Source organism: Onthophagus taurus, chromosome 10 (genome assembly GCF_036711975.1).
Source record: "Onthophagus taurus isolate NC chromosome 10, IU_Otau_3.0, whole genome shotgun sequence".
NCBI lineage: Eukaryota > Metazoa > Arthropoda > Insecta > Coleoptera > Scarabaeidae > Onthophagus > Onthophagus taurus.
In genome coordinates this window covers 3,160,105-3,177,580 of record NC_091975.1, presented here as the reverse complement: position 1 = coordinate 3,177,580, position 17,476 = coordinate 3,160,105, and the positions used below count along the sequence as shown (strand labels likewise).

At 31.5% G+C, this 17,476-nt stretch overlaps 1 protein-coding gene and 1 long non-coding RNA gene across 3 annotated transcripts in view; one reads left to right on the top strand and one right to left on the bottom strand.

Annotated features, from left to right (window-relative positions):
• Window positions 1-17,476, top strand: part of LOC139431557 (uncharacterized) — a 29,980-nt gene that overhangs the window by 282 nt on the left and 12,222 nt on the right. The window contains exons 2-3 of one of the 2 annotated variants that reach the window (XR_011641640.1): window positions 15,386-15,437; window positions 16,409-16,628. This is a non-coding gene — a long non-coding RNA (uncharacterized lncRNA). Of the gene's footprint in view, window positions 1-15,385; window positions 15,438-16,408; window positions 16,629-17,476 lie in introns of those variants that run through there. The other variant, XR_011641639.1, reaches the window with a different exon arrangement.
• Window positions 486-17,197, bottom strand: LOC111428425 (pyrokinin-1 receptor-like). Its single transcript, XM_023063926.2, has 4 exons — window positions 17,101-17,197; window positions 2,947-3,948; window positions 2,576-2,781; window positions 486-1,332 (listed from the first exon to the last, which is right to left on the bottom strand). Exons 2-4 carry the CDS (start codon window positions 3,923-3,925, stop codon window positions 646-648), a joined length of 1,872 nt encoding a protein of 623 aa, XP_022919694.2. The 5' UTR covers window positions 3,926-3,948; window positions 17,101-17,197; the 3' UTR covers window positions 486-645.

Below are 17,476 nucleotides of genomic sequence, written 5' to 3'. Positions count from 1 at the left end.
AAAATTGAGGTTAAGAAAGTTTACATCAATTTATTTCATGTTATTACGTAAAGATGGCGGTAATTAATTATTGATTAAAAAAACGATTCTATTTTTTTATTATAAATTAATTGTATCAATTAAATTGATTGTATTCGTAATTAATTAAATTAATAATTTATTTAAATAAATAAAATGGTAATAAAAAAATTGTTATACAAAATTTGAACATATATAGTTAAAGTGCAAGAGGATAGATGGCCGTAATCAACACTTTTATGTATTTTATGGTTTCAAAATTTAAGAGTTTACGGTTATTTTGCGTGTACAAAGATGAAAATAACCTTGCATAAAAGTCATAAAGATGACTAAAACAGATTGTAACGTAGCTAGTTTGCAATTTAATAGCCATATAAAAACCAATAAACACAGTAAAGAATAATAAAACCATGAGGGTGTAAACTTATCGCATATAAAATTTGCATCCCCAACAAAGCACGCTAAAATCAAAGTTTTTTTATTATTTATTGATTCCATTCAACAACAAACATTCATAGTTTAATGTACAACCTTAATATAACCGCTAACAATTTGTTTACATACAAAAATACATCGAATTACATCTAAACGAATCATCAGTCTTTTTTAACATACAAAAAAATTTGTTTACGGAACTTGAATAATAATCCCATCATTTCTTGAGTTTCTATCGTTTTCTTTAACAAACTCCAATTGGGAACAACTTCCACTACGATCAACTTCACATTTACCATTAAATTCATTCCATCGATTAGAAACGCACAAATTTTCGCCATAAATTATTTGTGGCATCGTGCAAGATTTCGTCATCGAACCACCTTCTTCGTTGTTAAAAGATCTGTTAAAAACCAAATTTAAACCATCCTTTTTCTTCAAGATTTTCATTTGTCCTTCTTGGAAAATCTCAATGTCCTCAATCCGCGAGGAACAACAAACGTGTTTCGGCTCCAATTGAACTTGATTTTCATCGTCGAAAAGTGAATTTCGAAAATAAACGTTGTCGTTTGATGTCGGTGGTAATTTTAAGTTGTCAAGTGCTTCTTGGAGATCAACATCGAAAAATACTTGCTTAGAGTTGGTCCTTTTGGAGGAATGAGTTGGTCGTTTTCGTTTAAATGAAACGACTAATGGGCGTTTTGAATTTTTTAAACGTCCACTGATGTCCGAATCGAGGTATCTTAAAGAACTTTGTCGGCTGCAGGAGTCCGTGTTACTGTGACTGTTAATTTGGGATGATCTACCTGATAGCGTAGTGTAACATCTAGTGCTTCCTTTTGGGCGTCTCTTTCTACGAAAAAAACGATTAAATGTATCCTAAAAAAGAAAAAAAAATGTATAAGAATTATGGTTTGGTTTAATTAGGAAAGAAAATAAAATAAAAAATATTTAAGAGTGTACTCTTCTCACTCCCTCCCACAAACGTAGAGAATGTGAAATTAGAATGACTACATGGACAAAATAGTTAGAAGGAAGACATCATTGTATAGATCACCCGCTCAACAACACATTAAGAAATTCCTCGAGTTTCGCAATACCTCCTCCTGCAAGAACAGAAAATGTTTCCTACTGTAGTTGATTCAGCTTAGGCACAGTGCAGTTAACTCAGCTAAGATGTCCAAAATGTTGATTGTATTATAGACCAGACAACCCATAACAAAGTCGCTGACAAACATATTAAGTTCAACCACGTTATTAATAAACATAACGTGTCCCACACGTTGTTATGAAAGATGAGGTCCATTAATGAAGACCAATGAAACACGGTTGAGTAGAAGCAATCATGGGCAAAATCAATATTTTACTCGAAGTTAATCGTAATACATCAAAAACTAACACTTTCCCCACAAAGCCATTGTAGAAAGCTCGATTCCAAGGAATTAAAACCAACGCAAGCTGAGAATGGGGTGCAATACTTTGACGTGACAGCTTATCATCTCGTGACCTATAATTATAACTACGCTGAACAACACGATTTTATTTTTTACTTTTATGATATGGTTAATTATAACAGTATTAGAAGGGCACAAATTCCAACAAAGATTAGGAACGAAATAAAATATGGGAAAACCAACATAAAGAGTAAATATTCGACTGATAATAATATGAAAGTAAAGTTTTCTTTGCCATGCATGTCTCAGAGAGAAGGATAAGATCATGTTTATCTTGGGATATAAATATTTGATGCTTTTTTGTTTAAATTTGAAATTAAAATAAACCGTAAGCAAATTTTTCCATTTTCTTTGGCACCTTTTTATCCGAAAAACTTTATTATTCAACCATTCAACCGGACTGTTTGTAATATTTAGGACGCATAAAAATGTATTAACCATACCCAACCGTGCTGAGTTTATCGTTTCCCAAACGTATTTTACAACCCTTCATCCAAAAATAGAACGGAACGCGTACATAAATTTCCCTAAAAAATAAAGAAGCCCTCCATCAAATTTTCTAAAAAGCTTCCGGATTAATTATTATATAAAAATAATCATAAATTTCATAATTTTTGTATTTATTACTAAGATGACTGAACGTTATTTATATTATTTACTATACTTACTTTAAAAGCTTCTCGGAATCGATGTGACATAATGTGATAGAGCAATGGGTTGATTGTAGTTGATAAAAAGTAGAGGATACCGCTGGCGTAAGTCAACACCCGAAATGCGGTTATCATGTCTGAAGTTCTCGGGTCTCCGTAAATAGCCAGAAGTCGTTGAGCATGAAACGGAGCCCAACAGATGAAGAAAGCAACTACAACTGCAACTATAAAACAAGAATTGTTTGTTTATTTACATTAAAACTAGCATACAAGCGTTTTGGGTTTAGCCGGGCGTCTCTTAAGACGGCTAAATCCGTATGTTTCTAGTTCTAAGTCTAGTGTTATTTCTAGTTTTGTAAATTTCTTATTAACAAAAATTACAGACTCACCAAGCATTTTTACAACATGTTTCGTAGCTTGAGCATTTCTGGAAAAATTTTTCCTCCCCTCCTCTTCTTGTCTTTCGACGTCATTTTCTCCGTTTACAATAAGCACCGCCTGTGGTATACTGCTCGAATAAGCAACGGTTGGTTTACATATTCGATGTTTCAATTTCACACTATTCGATCTTATCGAAGGTCTAACAGTTGTCGATCGGTATAATTGTAAACCAATCAAAACATACAAAGCCGTTATGACACTCATTGGAAACACGAAGAAAACGAATGTTGATATTTCAAAGGCATGGGGAACGATGATCCTTTTAACACTGCATACGTAATGATCTTCCCGTCGCCGCTGAAACGAATCTTCCTCGTAAACGATTCCGAACGAGATTGCTTGTGGTATTGCTAAAAACATAGCTATAAACCAAATTCCCATGACGAATTTTATTGCTCGTGATAATTTGGACATGGTGTGTGATAAAAAAGGATGACAAATTGCAACGTAACGTTCAACTGTGAACGCCGTAATCGTTAAAACTGTTGCGTTCGCCGATGTTTCAGCTGCAAATCCTTGTAAAACACAAAAAGCTTCGCCGAAAATGTATGGATATTTTGACCAAACTGAATAAATTTCAGGTGGTAACCCAGAAATTAATAACAAAAGATCAGATATTGCTAAACTAAATAAATAATAATTCGTCGCGGTGTGCATACATTTATTTCTTGCTATTACGATGCACGTGCTTATGTTTCCGATGACACCAACAAAGAATATTATCGTGTAGATGATCGTAATTGGAATTACGATGTAAAGGGGATCGCGTTTTGGTCCCCAATCTCTTAAATTGTTTTGCGATCGTTGTATCGAAGATAAATTTAAGATTGTTGCGGTAGAAATCGATGCGTTTATCTCTGTCGATGTCCATTTTAAAGCCGGGATTTCACTCAGAGAATGGGAGTTGTCGAGAATCGATTGAAACATGATTGGATGATTTTTTACATTATCTGTAAAGAAAAAGTTTAATTCATTAAATTTTTAATTATTTTTTTATTTTATACAATCAACACAACCTTTAATTTTATTTTATTGCTTACAGCGAACTTTGGGGCTTATTAAAATTCGCTTATTATGTATTTTCGGGTTTACTTAGGTTTATTTACAATTTTTATACGTACGAAAAACATTTTAAATTGATGTTAAATTGGAAGTTCACAAAGATTGGCTTTTAGCAAGTTTCATTTTGTGCTTTCTACAAAATTTATAGGGTCCCTGGCGGGTCAAAGGATTATTGGAAAGTACTACCTAGAAAAATAGGATTTTCTACGAAAAATGGGACGAACCTTAATATACATACGAGGATCCCTTTTTTATAAAAGACTTGTCTATTCAAAAAAGACACAATTTATCTGGAAGGATTTTAAAATATTGCGAATATTACGGATACACAATGAGATGTGGAGATTGAAGAAAATCTCCATAACGTAACGGACGTGACGCAATCTCGGAAGTTCTCTATTTTGATAAGTTTGAATTGATTTTTAGATGGATTTCGTCAATGTCAACGAAGAAAAAAACTCCTTATCGTATTTTCCACTTGTCTGAATCAATTCTTTTTGGTTAAATCAATTCGAAAAGAACTTTTTTCATATTCACCTTATTTTTAAGAAAAAAAAAATTAATTTAATCAATTTAAATTTAATTTCGCAATATTTCAACGTTCAACTTTAAATTTTAAATTAAATCAAAACCTGTTGCGTACAAAACTTTTTTTGCGCCCTCGAAAAACACAAAGTACACACTAAATTAATTAAGAACACATTATGTCGAATTTAGCATATAGATTGGTTCTCTTCTCCCCGGCATAGCGACACCCAACAAATTTATTTATTCCCCCTTAATCTTTCTTCTATTTCACGTTTTTCTACCACCTATTTTTCTTTTTTATTTGCTTTTTTAACGAAGGCATAATTAAATTTCTTCCCCGCATTTTTCGTTGTTTAATTTTCATTCCAACGGCACTCGTTTGATCTAAAAGAGAAATGAGATATATATTTACAAAATAATATTACATCTTTTGGTATCAATGTGAAAACTAAAAGTAGAATTCCTCCCTTTTGCGCGTAATTAAACTTGAAGCTATTTAACGGACGGAACTTCCTGTGGCGGTTTTATTTTGTTCCCGATGAAAACGATCGTCAGTGCACTGAAGGATCGTATTTATCGTCGGAAAATAAAGCCCAGATGGTTCAACCAGTAAGGGTTCCTGTTCATATACGCCAGAAATTTTCGACTTTATCCCGGTCATCCTAACATACCCCGAGGGAAAATGATCCGGTCTAAATAAAGACGGAAATGTCTCTAGTACGTGTTTTCTATATTTCAACGAACGAGGTTTGCTATAATTGTTCTTCCACCATAATAAAAAACAAAACCAAAGGTTTCACCAATAAAGAAAAAACCCATGGAAGAGATGAAGTGTCGTAATGGATTTTCTAAGTATGTCGTTAAATTTACGATCTATTATAATCCCTTTTTTCGTTTTCTTTCTTTTTTTTTATTTCCTTTTCCTGTTTATTCTATTACTTACCATAAACTTGTTTTATGATATAGAGAAACTTAAAAGAAAATTAAATGTTTTTGTACAAATTCTCTCTGAATCGTCTGAAGATGCACGGATAACCCGAAACTTTCTAATTCTAGGTCTAGTGTTAGTTCTAGTTTTAGTTCAATAGAAAAAATACAATAATCTAACCCTGAATAACAACTAAAACTAGAACTAACACTAGCATTAGAACCAACACTACATCTAGAACTACTTCCGTGATATCCAGATTTTACTGTATTAAACGATTGAAAAGCGCATTTCCCGGAGTGCTTCTATCGTATCCCTTTTTACATCCATTCAGCGTTAAAAGTTCCTTAATAGCTCGGTAAATTTGCATCACTTCCGGTGTTGAAAACGTATCTGTTACACGAGTGATTTACCGGAAAGCTAGTTTCTATACATTATGCATTCGAATACTTTAGTTGTAAATTTCGAAAAAAACTTTTTTGTTTCCAATAGAAACACGTAATTTGAAATGCTTTTAAATTCTGAATGGCAATCGACTATATTCGAGTAGAATTAAACACATTCTCGCAACAATTAATTAGTTACTATTAGTTATTGGAGTCCATTCCTATTGTTAAAATAGCCGGTTCCGTAATGGATTGTTTCAAAATCTAATTATTGATTTCACAAATTGTATTGGACACTTTAGAGAGACCGAATTTATCGGGGTGGAAAATCATCGCGTGCGTAATAAACTTTAAAACCTCGTCGACTTTGCAAGCTTTGTTGATATCTACGTTGCAAGTAAAGAAATCGCTAGCGTTAGGAATTGCAGTTGTACTTTTCAGTTTTACGAGTTCTATTTTAGAGGAACAAGGACGCTAAATCGTGTGTGTAATTTTTAAAAGAATTCCACATAAAATCTTATTAAGCGATACCTTATAAGCTGACTATTAACTTCCACCTAAATGTTTCCCGTATACAATTATTTACCAATGGATCGATAATGCATCGAGTTAGGACTACATTGTTGTTAATCCAATTACAGCCAAGAAAGGAAATGATCCGTTTGAAATGATTTGACACTCAAAATCAAGTGATTAGTAAATTAAGTCATGGTTGGGGAGATGTTAAGGATAGAATATTACAAGACAAAGATTTATAAAGCTTTAATTGAGCCTATACTTACCTATGGCATTGAAAGCTAGGCTGCAAATAGAAATGACATCGATTGGGGTAATTAGGTCCAAATGAAATACTTCCGCAGACTTGCAGGAAGACACGACAGGACAGAGTTTTTCAGAAAATCCCAGTATAAACGTTTTTAAATGTTAAGTTACAAGTTCATGATTTTATTCATCAAAACGAGGGATAATACAACCAGGATAATACTAAAGTATGACTGTTATTGTTTCCTAAGCAGTATGGTAAGTGAAATTAAAGATGATAATACACTAACAACCTCGGGTTGGGTCTAAACACCGCGACAGAACAAACACCTGTCCTTCTGTGCATTGTTTTGATATAAATTAGGACAGCAGCTATTAAATTTTGCTTTAAATTAGAATAAATAACAAATTATTCACAGTGGCGCAAAAAAATTTCATGAAAAGAGTAAAGGTGTTAATGGGATGTAGTCATTAATCTGTTGGTTACAAGCTGTATTAGCAAATTATAATTTTTAAGAACAATTAATCAGATTTGGTTTCACATTTGCATGATTTCTTGTACTCGTATTTCATCATAGATTTATCTTGCGGTCGACGGGGATAAATTCGATATTCGCCAGAAGGTTAATTGGGTATTTGTCTTTACGAGGACACTTAAGGTGAAGTTACAGCTGGAATTTCGGACGAAATTGTCCATTACATTGAAACGATCCCTCTCAAAGATAATAACCCGTCTTTAAATTTAAACCGTATTTATTAGTGTGTAGATTTGAACTGGATTTCTTGGAACAATTTCACCCCGAGTCTTCGGTATTTTTATGCAAATCAACTCAAAAGGGGTTATGTTAGGTTGTAATTTTAGTAATTAACGCGTAATTAAGACTTATTATGATTGCTTTCTTACTAGGATGGCAACAAAGTGGATTGAAGAGATGTTGTTTAATACCCGTCATAAAGTTAGTTTATTGCGAGGCGGTTTTATGTTTATTTTTAGGTTTTTATGGTAAACATTAAAAATGTAAATTAATAATTATTAAAAAATAAATTTAGATTGAGTAATAGATCTCAAAAGATTTATTATATACTAAATTTTCAAGTTAAATTGAATACAATAAAACACCGATATTAGAAAAAGAAGCTGTAACTAAAATCTAACTTGATTTATTTTATGTTTTATTTTACGATGAATCGATTTCTTTGTATTACCATAGAATATTACATCCTTTTTTTAGTAGCTTCCTGAGGGAGCTTTATTCTGTAGTTCGAAGCTTGAATCCTGACCTGATTTTTCGATTTCTTTGTTTGGAAATGTTAGCGCGTCTCTATTATTATATCTTTTAAGCTCAATAATAAAATGTAAGGTAAAAGAAAAAAGCTAGGTTTTAAGCGTTTATAATTCTGTGGAGGGATTAAAAATTTTTCGTTAAAACGCGACAAAAAAGATCTTTAGGGAGGAAAATTTTCATATGAATGACGTCCACGATGGAAAATCCGCAAGATAAAAAGTTACAGAAGTAAAAACGTTTTCACTTAAATTGGCTACTTTGATGTGTTTTGGTACTAACGAGTTTCTTTGATAAAAAAATTTATACGTATTTACAAAAAAAAACTAATTCATTAGCGTTGTATTAAAAAGGTTTAAATTGTTTATCTTAAATCATTAAATTTATTTTTAAATTTGTTTTGAAACCATAACGTTCGTATTCTATATACACTTTTAACAGCAAGAACCAAGAAAGGTTTCCTTTGTGTACTTTTCGAACTAAAAAAGAAAAGTTAAAAACGAAACTAAATTTTGTTTTCCTCCTTTTATGCTTTATTCCCAAGAAATTTTATTTTCCTTGGAGGGTTCGTTTATTATTATTACTTCGTCAATCGGTGACACGAAATACCATTACTCAAACATTATTGATTATAAGTTGACGCTGAGTTATTTAAGGTAAATTTAGAAAGCTTTTTAGTCGTTAATGGTTAATAAATGAAAAGGTATTAGCATAAAGATCAAATTTCTATTAAAAAAAATAAAATCATAATATCTCATAATTAATGAGATACGATTTAAGGTTTACGTAATCCATCATCGATTACCACTTATTAGTAACCCTTCATTTGTAAACGCACATGCATGCTTTGCTCCATTAATCTTGGTATTTCAGGCAAAGGCTGCATAACTTTGATAAGCTTTGACCGAACATTCCAGAAATTCGAGTTGTTATCTTAATGAAAAATAAATCAAAACATATTGTTTAAACTTTTATTTAAACACAAACATATCGAACCTAACCTAAATCAACCCGTAAATCCCTTTTAACAGCTCTGCCACTTTATCACACCTGTAACAATTCCATAAACTTAATCTCTCGCTACTTAAAGATGCTTTACGATCAAGGGAAATGTTTCATTTTGGAACGTTTCCCAAAAGGTGAAGCATCCGGGGGCAGTTTCGTTTACCCAAAAAGGGTTCGTTCGTGACCCAAAAGGGTACCCACTATCCATTTAAACGGAAATGTTTACGTGACGAAATTTTAATTTAAATCTACCTAACATGTTAACTAATTAAAGTATTATTAAAACTTCAATTTCAAATTTATTTCTGCTTAAAGTAATGTTGAAAATATGATTTTTACTTTCGTAAATTTCGATTAAAACTTTTATCGTATCACTCAAAGTTTTCTCCGTAAAATTTCCTCGATTTCTCTCTCTCATTGGCCGTTTTTCTCTCCGTCTTTCAAAAGGGGAAAAATCATTTTCTTTTTTTGCTTTCCCTCATATTTTGCAGGGCTGCATCGAACGTCTCTCCCTTTTCTTTTGTACGCGTCGTTTTCGCGCCCGTTATATTTTTCCACCTTTTACCACCAGACCGAATATCCGTTGAAACCAATTTATTTATTATATAAAAGTTTCCTTCAATTCAATTCAATTAAGCTCATCTTTCGGACCGAGACGATAGATTAAGAAAATACCCCCGATTTTTCGATTACAACCGAACGGAATTGGATACAAATCGAAGTTGTAATCGTAACAGATAAGAAAATAAAGAATAATAAGTTCTTATTTTTAGCTTTTTTGGCCTTTTTACTTAATTAGTATTCATTTAGAAAGAGAGAAGTAAAATTTTATAACACAATTTCAAAATGTATAAGATCTAATTAGAATTCAGCTTCTTCTCAGAGGATTGTGTTAAAACGAAATTTCTAAGATCCGAAAATATAATTAAGCCCGAACTTATCACCATTTAATTATCATTTTCATGACCGACCTCGTCTGCCAGTCGCCTTTTTATTCTCAAAATGTCATCCTGGTTGGCAGTTAACGTTGGTTAGCGTGTTAATAGGGCCGTTTGAAAATTTACGTTTCAACGAGTTGACGCGAAGACGTAAGGTAATGTAACACGCGAGAATACGTTTACAATTTCGATTTCGCAAAATCAGACAACGTACTTCATTAGTTCCGGTTCTACTCAAATTACTTGGATTTTCAAGCTGAAATACGATTACTTGGCAATCATTAAGTGATAATTTAACGCGAAATAACACAATTTGTTGTGAACTTATTTGTAATAATTTCATTATGACATAAAACTTATTTATTCATGTTTATACTAAAATAAGAACTATTTCAAATATTTTTGATTAATCAACTAAAGAAAACTGTGTTGAGTTCTCAAAATCGATTACCAGTCTCCCTTATTGAGTTCCTGTGGCAACATCACTTTAAAACGATGCATTTATGTGTGAGTAGATGAGGTGTTCATAGAATCCCAAATTTTAAATTTAATAGATCATCTAAGCGCCTTTCTTCACTTATTGTTAGAGATAATCTGCCAATTAATGTTTGTTTCAGAAAATGATACATGTCATTTTCATCTCAGTACCTGCGGTGGCTACTGAAAACGGTATTGTTCAATATTGTCGGTATTGTAACACCTTAAATTACAAATTGAAATAAAATCTTATTAAAACAGATACAAATGGAGAGTGAACTTTGAAAGTGAAAATACTTTGTTAGGGAGACGAATAAGTTAACACGCTTTAATCGATATTTTCTCCTTCGGGAACGGTGTTCCCTGTTTATAAATAAAGCAGGTTTGAGATTATTAATTTTCTCGACGCTAATGGCGTCGGCGAGAAAAGGTGGTAGTAGATTAGACGTGCTTTGTGTTAACGTTTCGGATTATTATTAAAGTCGCGAATAACTTTGATGTTTTCTTGAGATGAAAATTTCGACTTTGCCATTTCATCGTCATGATTATTTTCTCGATCACAAATGAATTCAATGATCCTTTTTGTTGCTTACATTTTGACAGTTTGTGTGAGATTCTTTCTAAACATTCACCAAATGGAACATGAATCGATTTTTCGTTGCTTTACAGCCAAAGTGTCAGATACAGATGAAAGGTTTAAAAGCTACATCAACGATTGAGTACAAAGAATTTTTCGAAACTAGAAAAAAACACGTTTGAAAACATTAAGCAAATTGGAGTTGAAGATTGTGAAATAAATTCACTCGTTCTAGTTCTCTAATTAGATTTTGTATGCAAATTGGTACAAGTGAGCTTCTCGGGTTTTCGCCTGCTTTGCTTCTTTAAAAGATATACATAGAGTAATGTGAATAAATTATGTACCTGTTATAAAAGAAAAAACTTTTATTTATATTCGATTGAATTAATTTGAAGCTTTTTACATAAAAATCGAAATGATTTTTTTTCGACATGAAACACATCGTAATCTTCGAAGGGGTGTTGGTAAATTCAGTGGAAACGATAGAATGGAGAACACGCCGACGAAAACCAATTAAAATTTCAATTCCAAAAACCACGTTTTGATGTTTGCGCATTTACATCTTTCAAGCGGTTTTCAATTTCCAAATTTCAACGAATCCCCCTTTTTTTCTCTTATTCATCGAAGAAAATCCCCACAGACACAAAAAAAGCAGCCAATTTTTTACATTTTTATTATTTTTTAACGTTTAATTACAATTATTTCGCGTTATTCAAGTTATTAAAACGAACAATACTTCGTTATCATCCTTTATAATTTGATGAATTCGCTTCCCCTTTGAAAGCAACTCCTTCATAATTTGCGTTATTAGAAACACGTGGGAAGGATAATTGTTAAAATAATTTTTAGAAGACTCTCTTTTTACGTAAGGTGAAAATTTTAGGATCGACTTTTCTTTTGTGGTTAGATAAAAAGTTTTTCGTCAACACCCTCGAATCCTTAAAGCTTTCAACGTTCAAAGTTGGGAACTTTCGATAGCAATTAATTTAAAGTCGCAATTGTAACAATAGAAGTAAAAAAGAAGGAGACGTATTTCGCTCGATATCAACACAAAAAAGGATCTATAAATAATTCATCCCCCAAGATTTTCTTATTGAGTTTATTGTTGTGTTGGAAATTTTTTAAAAACATTTTCTATTAATAATTGAGAGATGGGATATTTTATGTAACACCCTTTTCAAAAGGGATTATGTTGTCTTTCTGAACGCAAGCTAAGGGTTGACATTGTTAAAGGGCTTATCTCATACCCAAGTTTTAAATGATTTCAAATTGGTGTAATCTATAGTGCAAGAGGCATCTTTATGTCTTTATTTCAGATAATTTGAATTTGCATTAGCAATATCAAATCCATCTAATCTGCCCGGAGCATTATGTATCTACGATACTACATCTACAATGCAAAATCCAGTCGATAATATTTTTTATTCATCAGATTCACTTCTATCAGGTAGAAGATTCTCCCATATTTGCTGGTTATTTAATTCGAGGGAGACTCCAGGGTATGTAGTGAGGGAGGAGGTTAAGGTGGATGCAGTAAGGGTGGAGGCTAGGAGAAGAGCAGTGAACGAGGAAAGGATAGAAGGAACACCGCATTGCAGAATCCTGGGAGAGTACTGGAAATGTCGATTGAAGACATTTTTTATATTTTGACATAATAGGTGACAAATCTTGACAGATTTATAACATCATCGTGCATAATATCGTAAAAGAAGCTTTATACAAAAAGCTTTTATGTATAGTAAGTTTTATGAACTCACTGTAACTTAAAATAAATTACAATTCTTCAACAAGATTTAAGAACAATTAATAAAGTTGGTGGAGCTAAATACACGAAAGTTCTGTAAGAAGTTACAATTAAAAGAATATTTTAGAAAAAAATGTTGTTATTTTCGTAACAGATTATGTAAAATATTTCGACTACTTCGTTCGTGCGTTCGATTTGAACGAGCTTACTAGAACTTGATCCAGGATTTGCGAAAACGTTACCGGTGAAACTAACTTCGAAACTGATCCTATACTTGAAATCCGGGCGATTTCCTTTAAACTCCCTTTAAGATATTGTTATCTTACAATAACTTAATTGTTTAATAGTTGTACTATGTTGTAAGATACCGTAGGGGAAATTATATTGATTATTAAAGTTGTGCCAGAAATAGCGCATTCAAGCTCATTTGACATTTTATCAATCAAATGGTGGATTAAAGAGCCTGGATTGAACAGATTATTTTGTCAAGCTATCGATTTGGTTAAGCCGGTTATATTTCATCTATTTAACACGATTTTGCTCATTTCTTAATTATTAAACCTTGTCTTTGAAGAGATCCAGCTGCATTTGACACTTAATTTATCTTAAACACTCTTCTAGGAATAATAGCAAACATTTTTTTTAAAGGATACAAACAACTTTTAATTAACTTTAATTAATTTAATTATAACGAAGGGTTAGCCTAACGTTTCAACAGACAGGAGGAATTTTAGTAGCGATTAGTTTGGGCTTTAGGGTATGTTTAAGGATTCCTTTCTATTTTTAGATAATATTTTTAAGATATATTTTCTTGGAAATAAATCGATCTTTTTACGTATTCATACAATTTCAATGCAAAGAAACTATGTACTAGACGAGCAAATCCAAGCAATTTGCATATGAAACCGTCTCGTTTGAGTTTGATGGTGGTAAATTAAGAGAAACTGGGGCGGAACAATTTATTTTAGACAATGTGGGTGTTTGGAGGAAAAATTTACCGCTGATTTACATTCAATCTTTATAAAATCGAATTTAGACTATTCCAGCTTATTTTTTTAAATATGACGAGTTGGAGTTGTGTCGAGAGATATTAAATTTCCATTTCTAAAAGAATATTGAATTTAAAATTTACCTTTTTTCAATCGCTTTTCATTGATAGAATGACTCTCATAGAATTTTTTTGATAAAAAGTACTGATTTTAAAGTGAAATATTGCGTTTCAAACGTGTTGCTTGGAATTTAATAAAAATTTTTTACTGTCACATTGCAACAAAACGTTTATAAATAAAAAATTACATTTTACGTTTATCTAGTTAAACCAAAAACTTCAACTATGTGATTAAACTTTCAATTTAAATTTAAGGATTTTCGTCACGTAACATACTAGAAAACGTGACTTAAAGATCTCTAGATATTTTGACCATTGTAATCATGAAGATTAAGGATTTCGTTTTCAACACGTGTCCCAATGGAAAAAATGTGTAAAAAAAAAGTTTCGTCGTTAACAAGACCGTTTCAATCAACAAGATAAATAGCCCATCAACTGTCAGTGTCTATACTAACAATTCCGGTTTCCGGTTCGTTCTCTCATTCGAGTGATTCTCTTCTCAAACAAAAACCTTTTTTGTATTGTCTCGTTTTAAAACATAAAAAATATTTTTTTCAAGTTTTTTTTTATTTCTGTTAATTTTAGGGGGTTAAATCGGCTGGAAAGCTCCTCGTGTAAAACATGACACGTAAATACAAAAAAAATTTAAGAAAATCGAAAAATAAGGGAAAAAAGAAAGTGTTTCAAATGAAGGTTGTTTTCGATTCAATCTATCAACGTGTCCAACACCTGCGGATGAAATAGAGTTTTTAAAAAGTACAAAAAAGTAAACTCAAGGAAATATGAAGTTTTGAAAGAGTTAATTGGAAATTTGTTCCGAGAGACTTCATTTCATCGATTGTTTGGGTTCGTTATAAACGGATTATCGAAGTGTTTTCGTTATTCTCCGAAATTAATTCAAAAAGGCTTTTCAGGAAATATAATTTAATCTCTTCGGATTAATTCTATCAAGTTTTAATACTTAACAATAATAATACCTTCGAAAATTTATCATCAAACGAATTAGTTCAAGAATTTTTTTAATCTAGATCTAAAAAAATATTTAAGTTGAGCGTTTCCGTTAAAATAAATACCAATAATAGATGTTTGTGGTTGAGTTGAACTTTAGGAGTCCGGGGACAAATAGTCCGGGAACGCCCGCAGGACAATGTACGCCATTTCGTCGTTGTAATTGAAATAGCTGTCAGTTGCTCTCTCAAATATACGCAGTTCTATTTTCAACCTACTATCCACACTTTTCATACAAAGCATTATTATACATTGAAAAAATTAATTTTTCTTGAAGTATTTGAAATTGAAACAAAAACATACTGCCATCTATCGATTTTAATTACAACTTATATTCGACCACTTAATTTCATAATTAAATATATTTTCAACAATAGATAACTATAATCAATTTACAATTAAAATAACAATTATAAAATAAATCGTATGCGTTAATGCGTAAATAATAATAAAATAAAACTTTATTGTCTTATTTTAGTTAGTATCTAACTTCGCTTCATTTACGTTTTGTTGTGATTCAGTAATTGACAGTTTTAAAATCGCTGAGAATTTTAAGTTTTAATTATAAATATTTCTTTAAGGATTCTTTCCGGAAACCCAAGTTCGTTTTAATTCGTTCCCGGGGATGCCAAAGTAAGTATTATCACATTTTTTAAATATCAAGGTGAAAAAATGAGTTGAGTTTTAAATTTTTGGTGAACATAACCTTAAAATATTTTTTAAATTTAATATCGCATTAGAAAAGCGTAATTTCAATAATGCTCTCGTTAATTTACTAATAAGCACCACCACATTTCACAATTATTTTTATAATAACATATGCTATAACAGTATTCCAATTACTAGTTTCGTATCAAATTACAACGTGGAAATTCCAAAATTAATTCTATTCGCTACATGATAAATCAAAATACTCTACATTATTCTAAATTATAACCGTAAGAGTATAATAATTTTGCATGTGTCCACTTACATTCCGAAACTTCTCATTAAAATAATTGTGGATGAACGAGCGGATGTGAAATTAAATCAGATCCGTAATTGATTGGTCTTCATTAAAGTGGAATCATTAATCTGATTAAAACCGCACTTAGAAATATTATCTTTAAACTAATACCAAACAGAAATTAATTTTTGTTTATAACAGAAGAAATATTTTCATTTTTTTTAACAACAATAGATAAAAAAGATGCTATAACTCATTTAAATTGCATTTAAAGTCGTACTTCTCTTTCAAGATGTACTTAAAAGTTCCACATTGTTAACTGAAATTATTGCGCAATCTGCGTCGAGACTTCCAATCTTATTCGAGAAAATCACCCGAAAACAAAAAGTTTTCTACTTAAGTAACGAAGTTAAAATGAATAGTTTCGGTTGTTAAATTGTTGATTATATCGTAAAATTAATAAGATTTAATTACTAAATCTTTTTTTCATTATCAACTAAAATTACCCTAATGAAACCCTAGTGAAACACATAAAGAACAAACGGCCTCTTTGTATCTGCCTCCTCTAAATTGCAATTAACCCTCCTAGTTTAAGGGAGGAAAAGATCTTTAAGTGAAACATATCCAAACGAGAGTACTTAAGTATCAATCTTTTAAGTTCTATTATCAACGAGTGGTATGAGGTGTGCGAGAGATCTGGGAGGGAGGGGAATGCTACAAGAGCGAAAATGATATAGATACAGAGAGATACTAGAGCAAACAGGGAGGAATAAAAAAGAAAGAAGAATAACCGGCAAGCTTGTGAGACGCAAGAGAAGGGAGATAATGAGGAGAAAGATCCAAGAAAAGACTAATTTTATAAAACCGATAAATGTAAGCGATTAAAACTAAATAAATAACTCTAAACTTCGGTTAAATAAATAATACAATTAGATATGTTCAGCTTGTGTAGTACATAAATATAGCTTTAACCTGTAAATACACAACTTACGCAATTTTCGACTTACGTGATCCTATGCGGTTCTATTATGTAAATTCGAAGTATTGGTGTTTATAAATGTTTATAAATTTAAAATAATTTATTAAAATTCAATATTGAACAATAGCAGGAATTGAAGTCAAAAACATTTATAAACGTAAATTTAATCACTTCGTCCACCGGATTGCATAGAAATGAGAAATTTCAACCTGACAATACATAAATCGATGCGTTTATTATGTATTAATTAGATTTAATAACGAGAAAACAATTACTAACAAATAACTTTAATGATTTAATTTGATTTGAGAACAATCAATCATTTTTAAAATGGAAAAATTGCAAATAGAAAATTAAAGTTGGAAACTTACGTATTACCCCTAAAAAATCTTCTTGAAAATTTTCTTTGGAAACTTGTAAATACTTTTCAAGTCACGTCGTGGGCAGGTTTGTAGCCACCAAAGTGGTCCATCTGAACTTGTTGAAAGTTGACATCAAACTGTCGAGCGCTTTTGATTGCGTCGGGGAATATTGCGCAACTGCGCCAAAAGCTCGGCAAACATTTGCTCGCCCAAATCGAGCTTTCGTAAATTTCGTTTTAAAAATTGACAAATAATCCGACAAAGAAAAATTCAAAATGTTTCTAATTGGACAATTAACGTTATAATTCCACGTGACGAACCCTCGTCAAATCAGGCTAATTTCAACTTTTACTTGTCAACCCCTTTTTTCAGCTCGTCGCTTTTT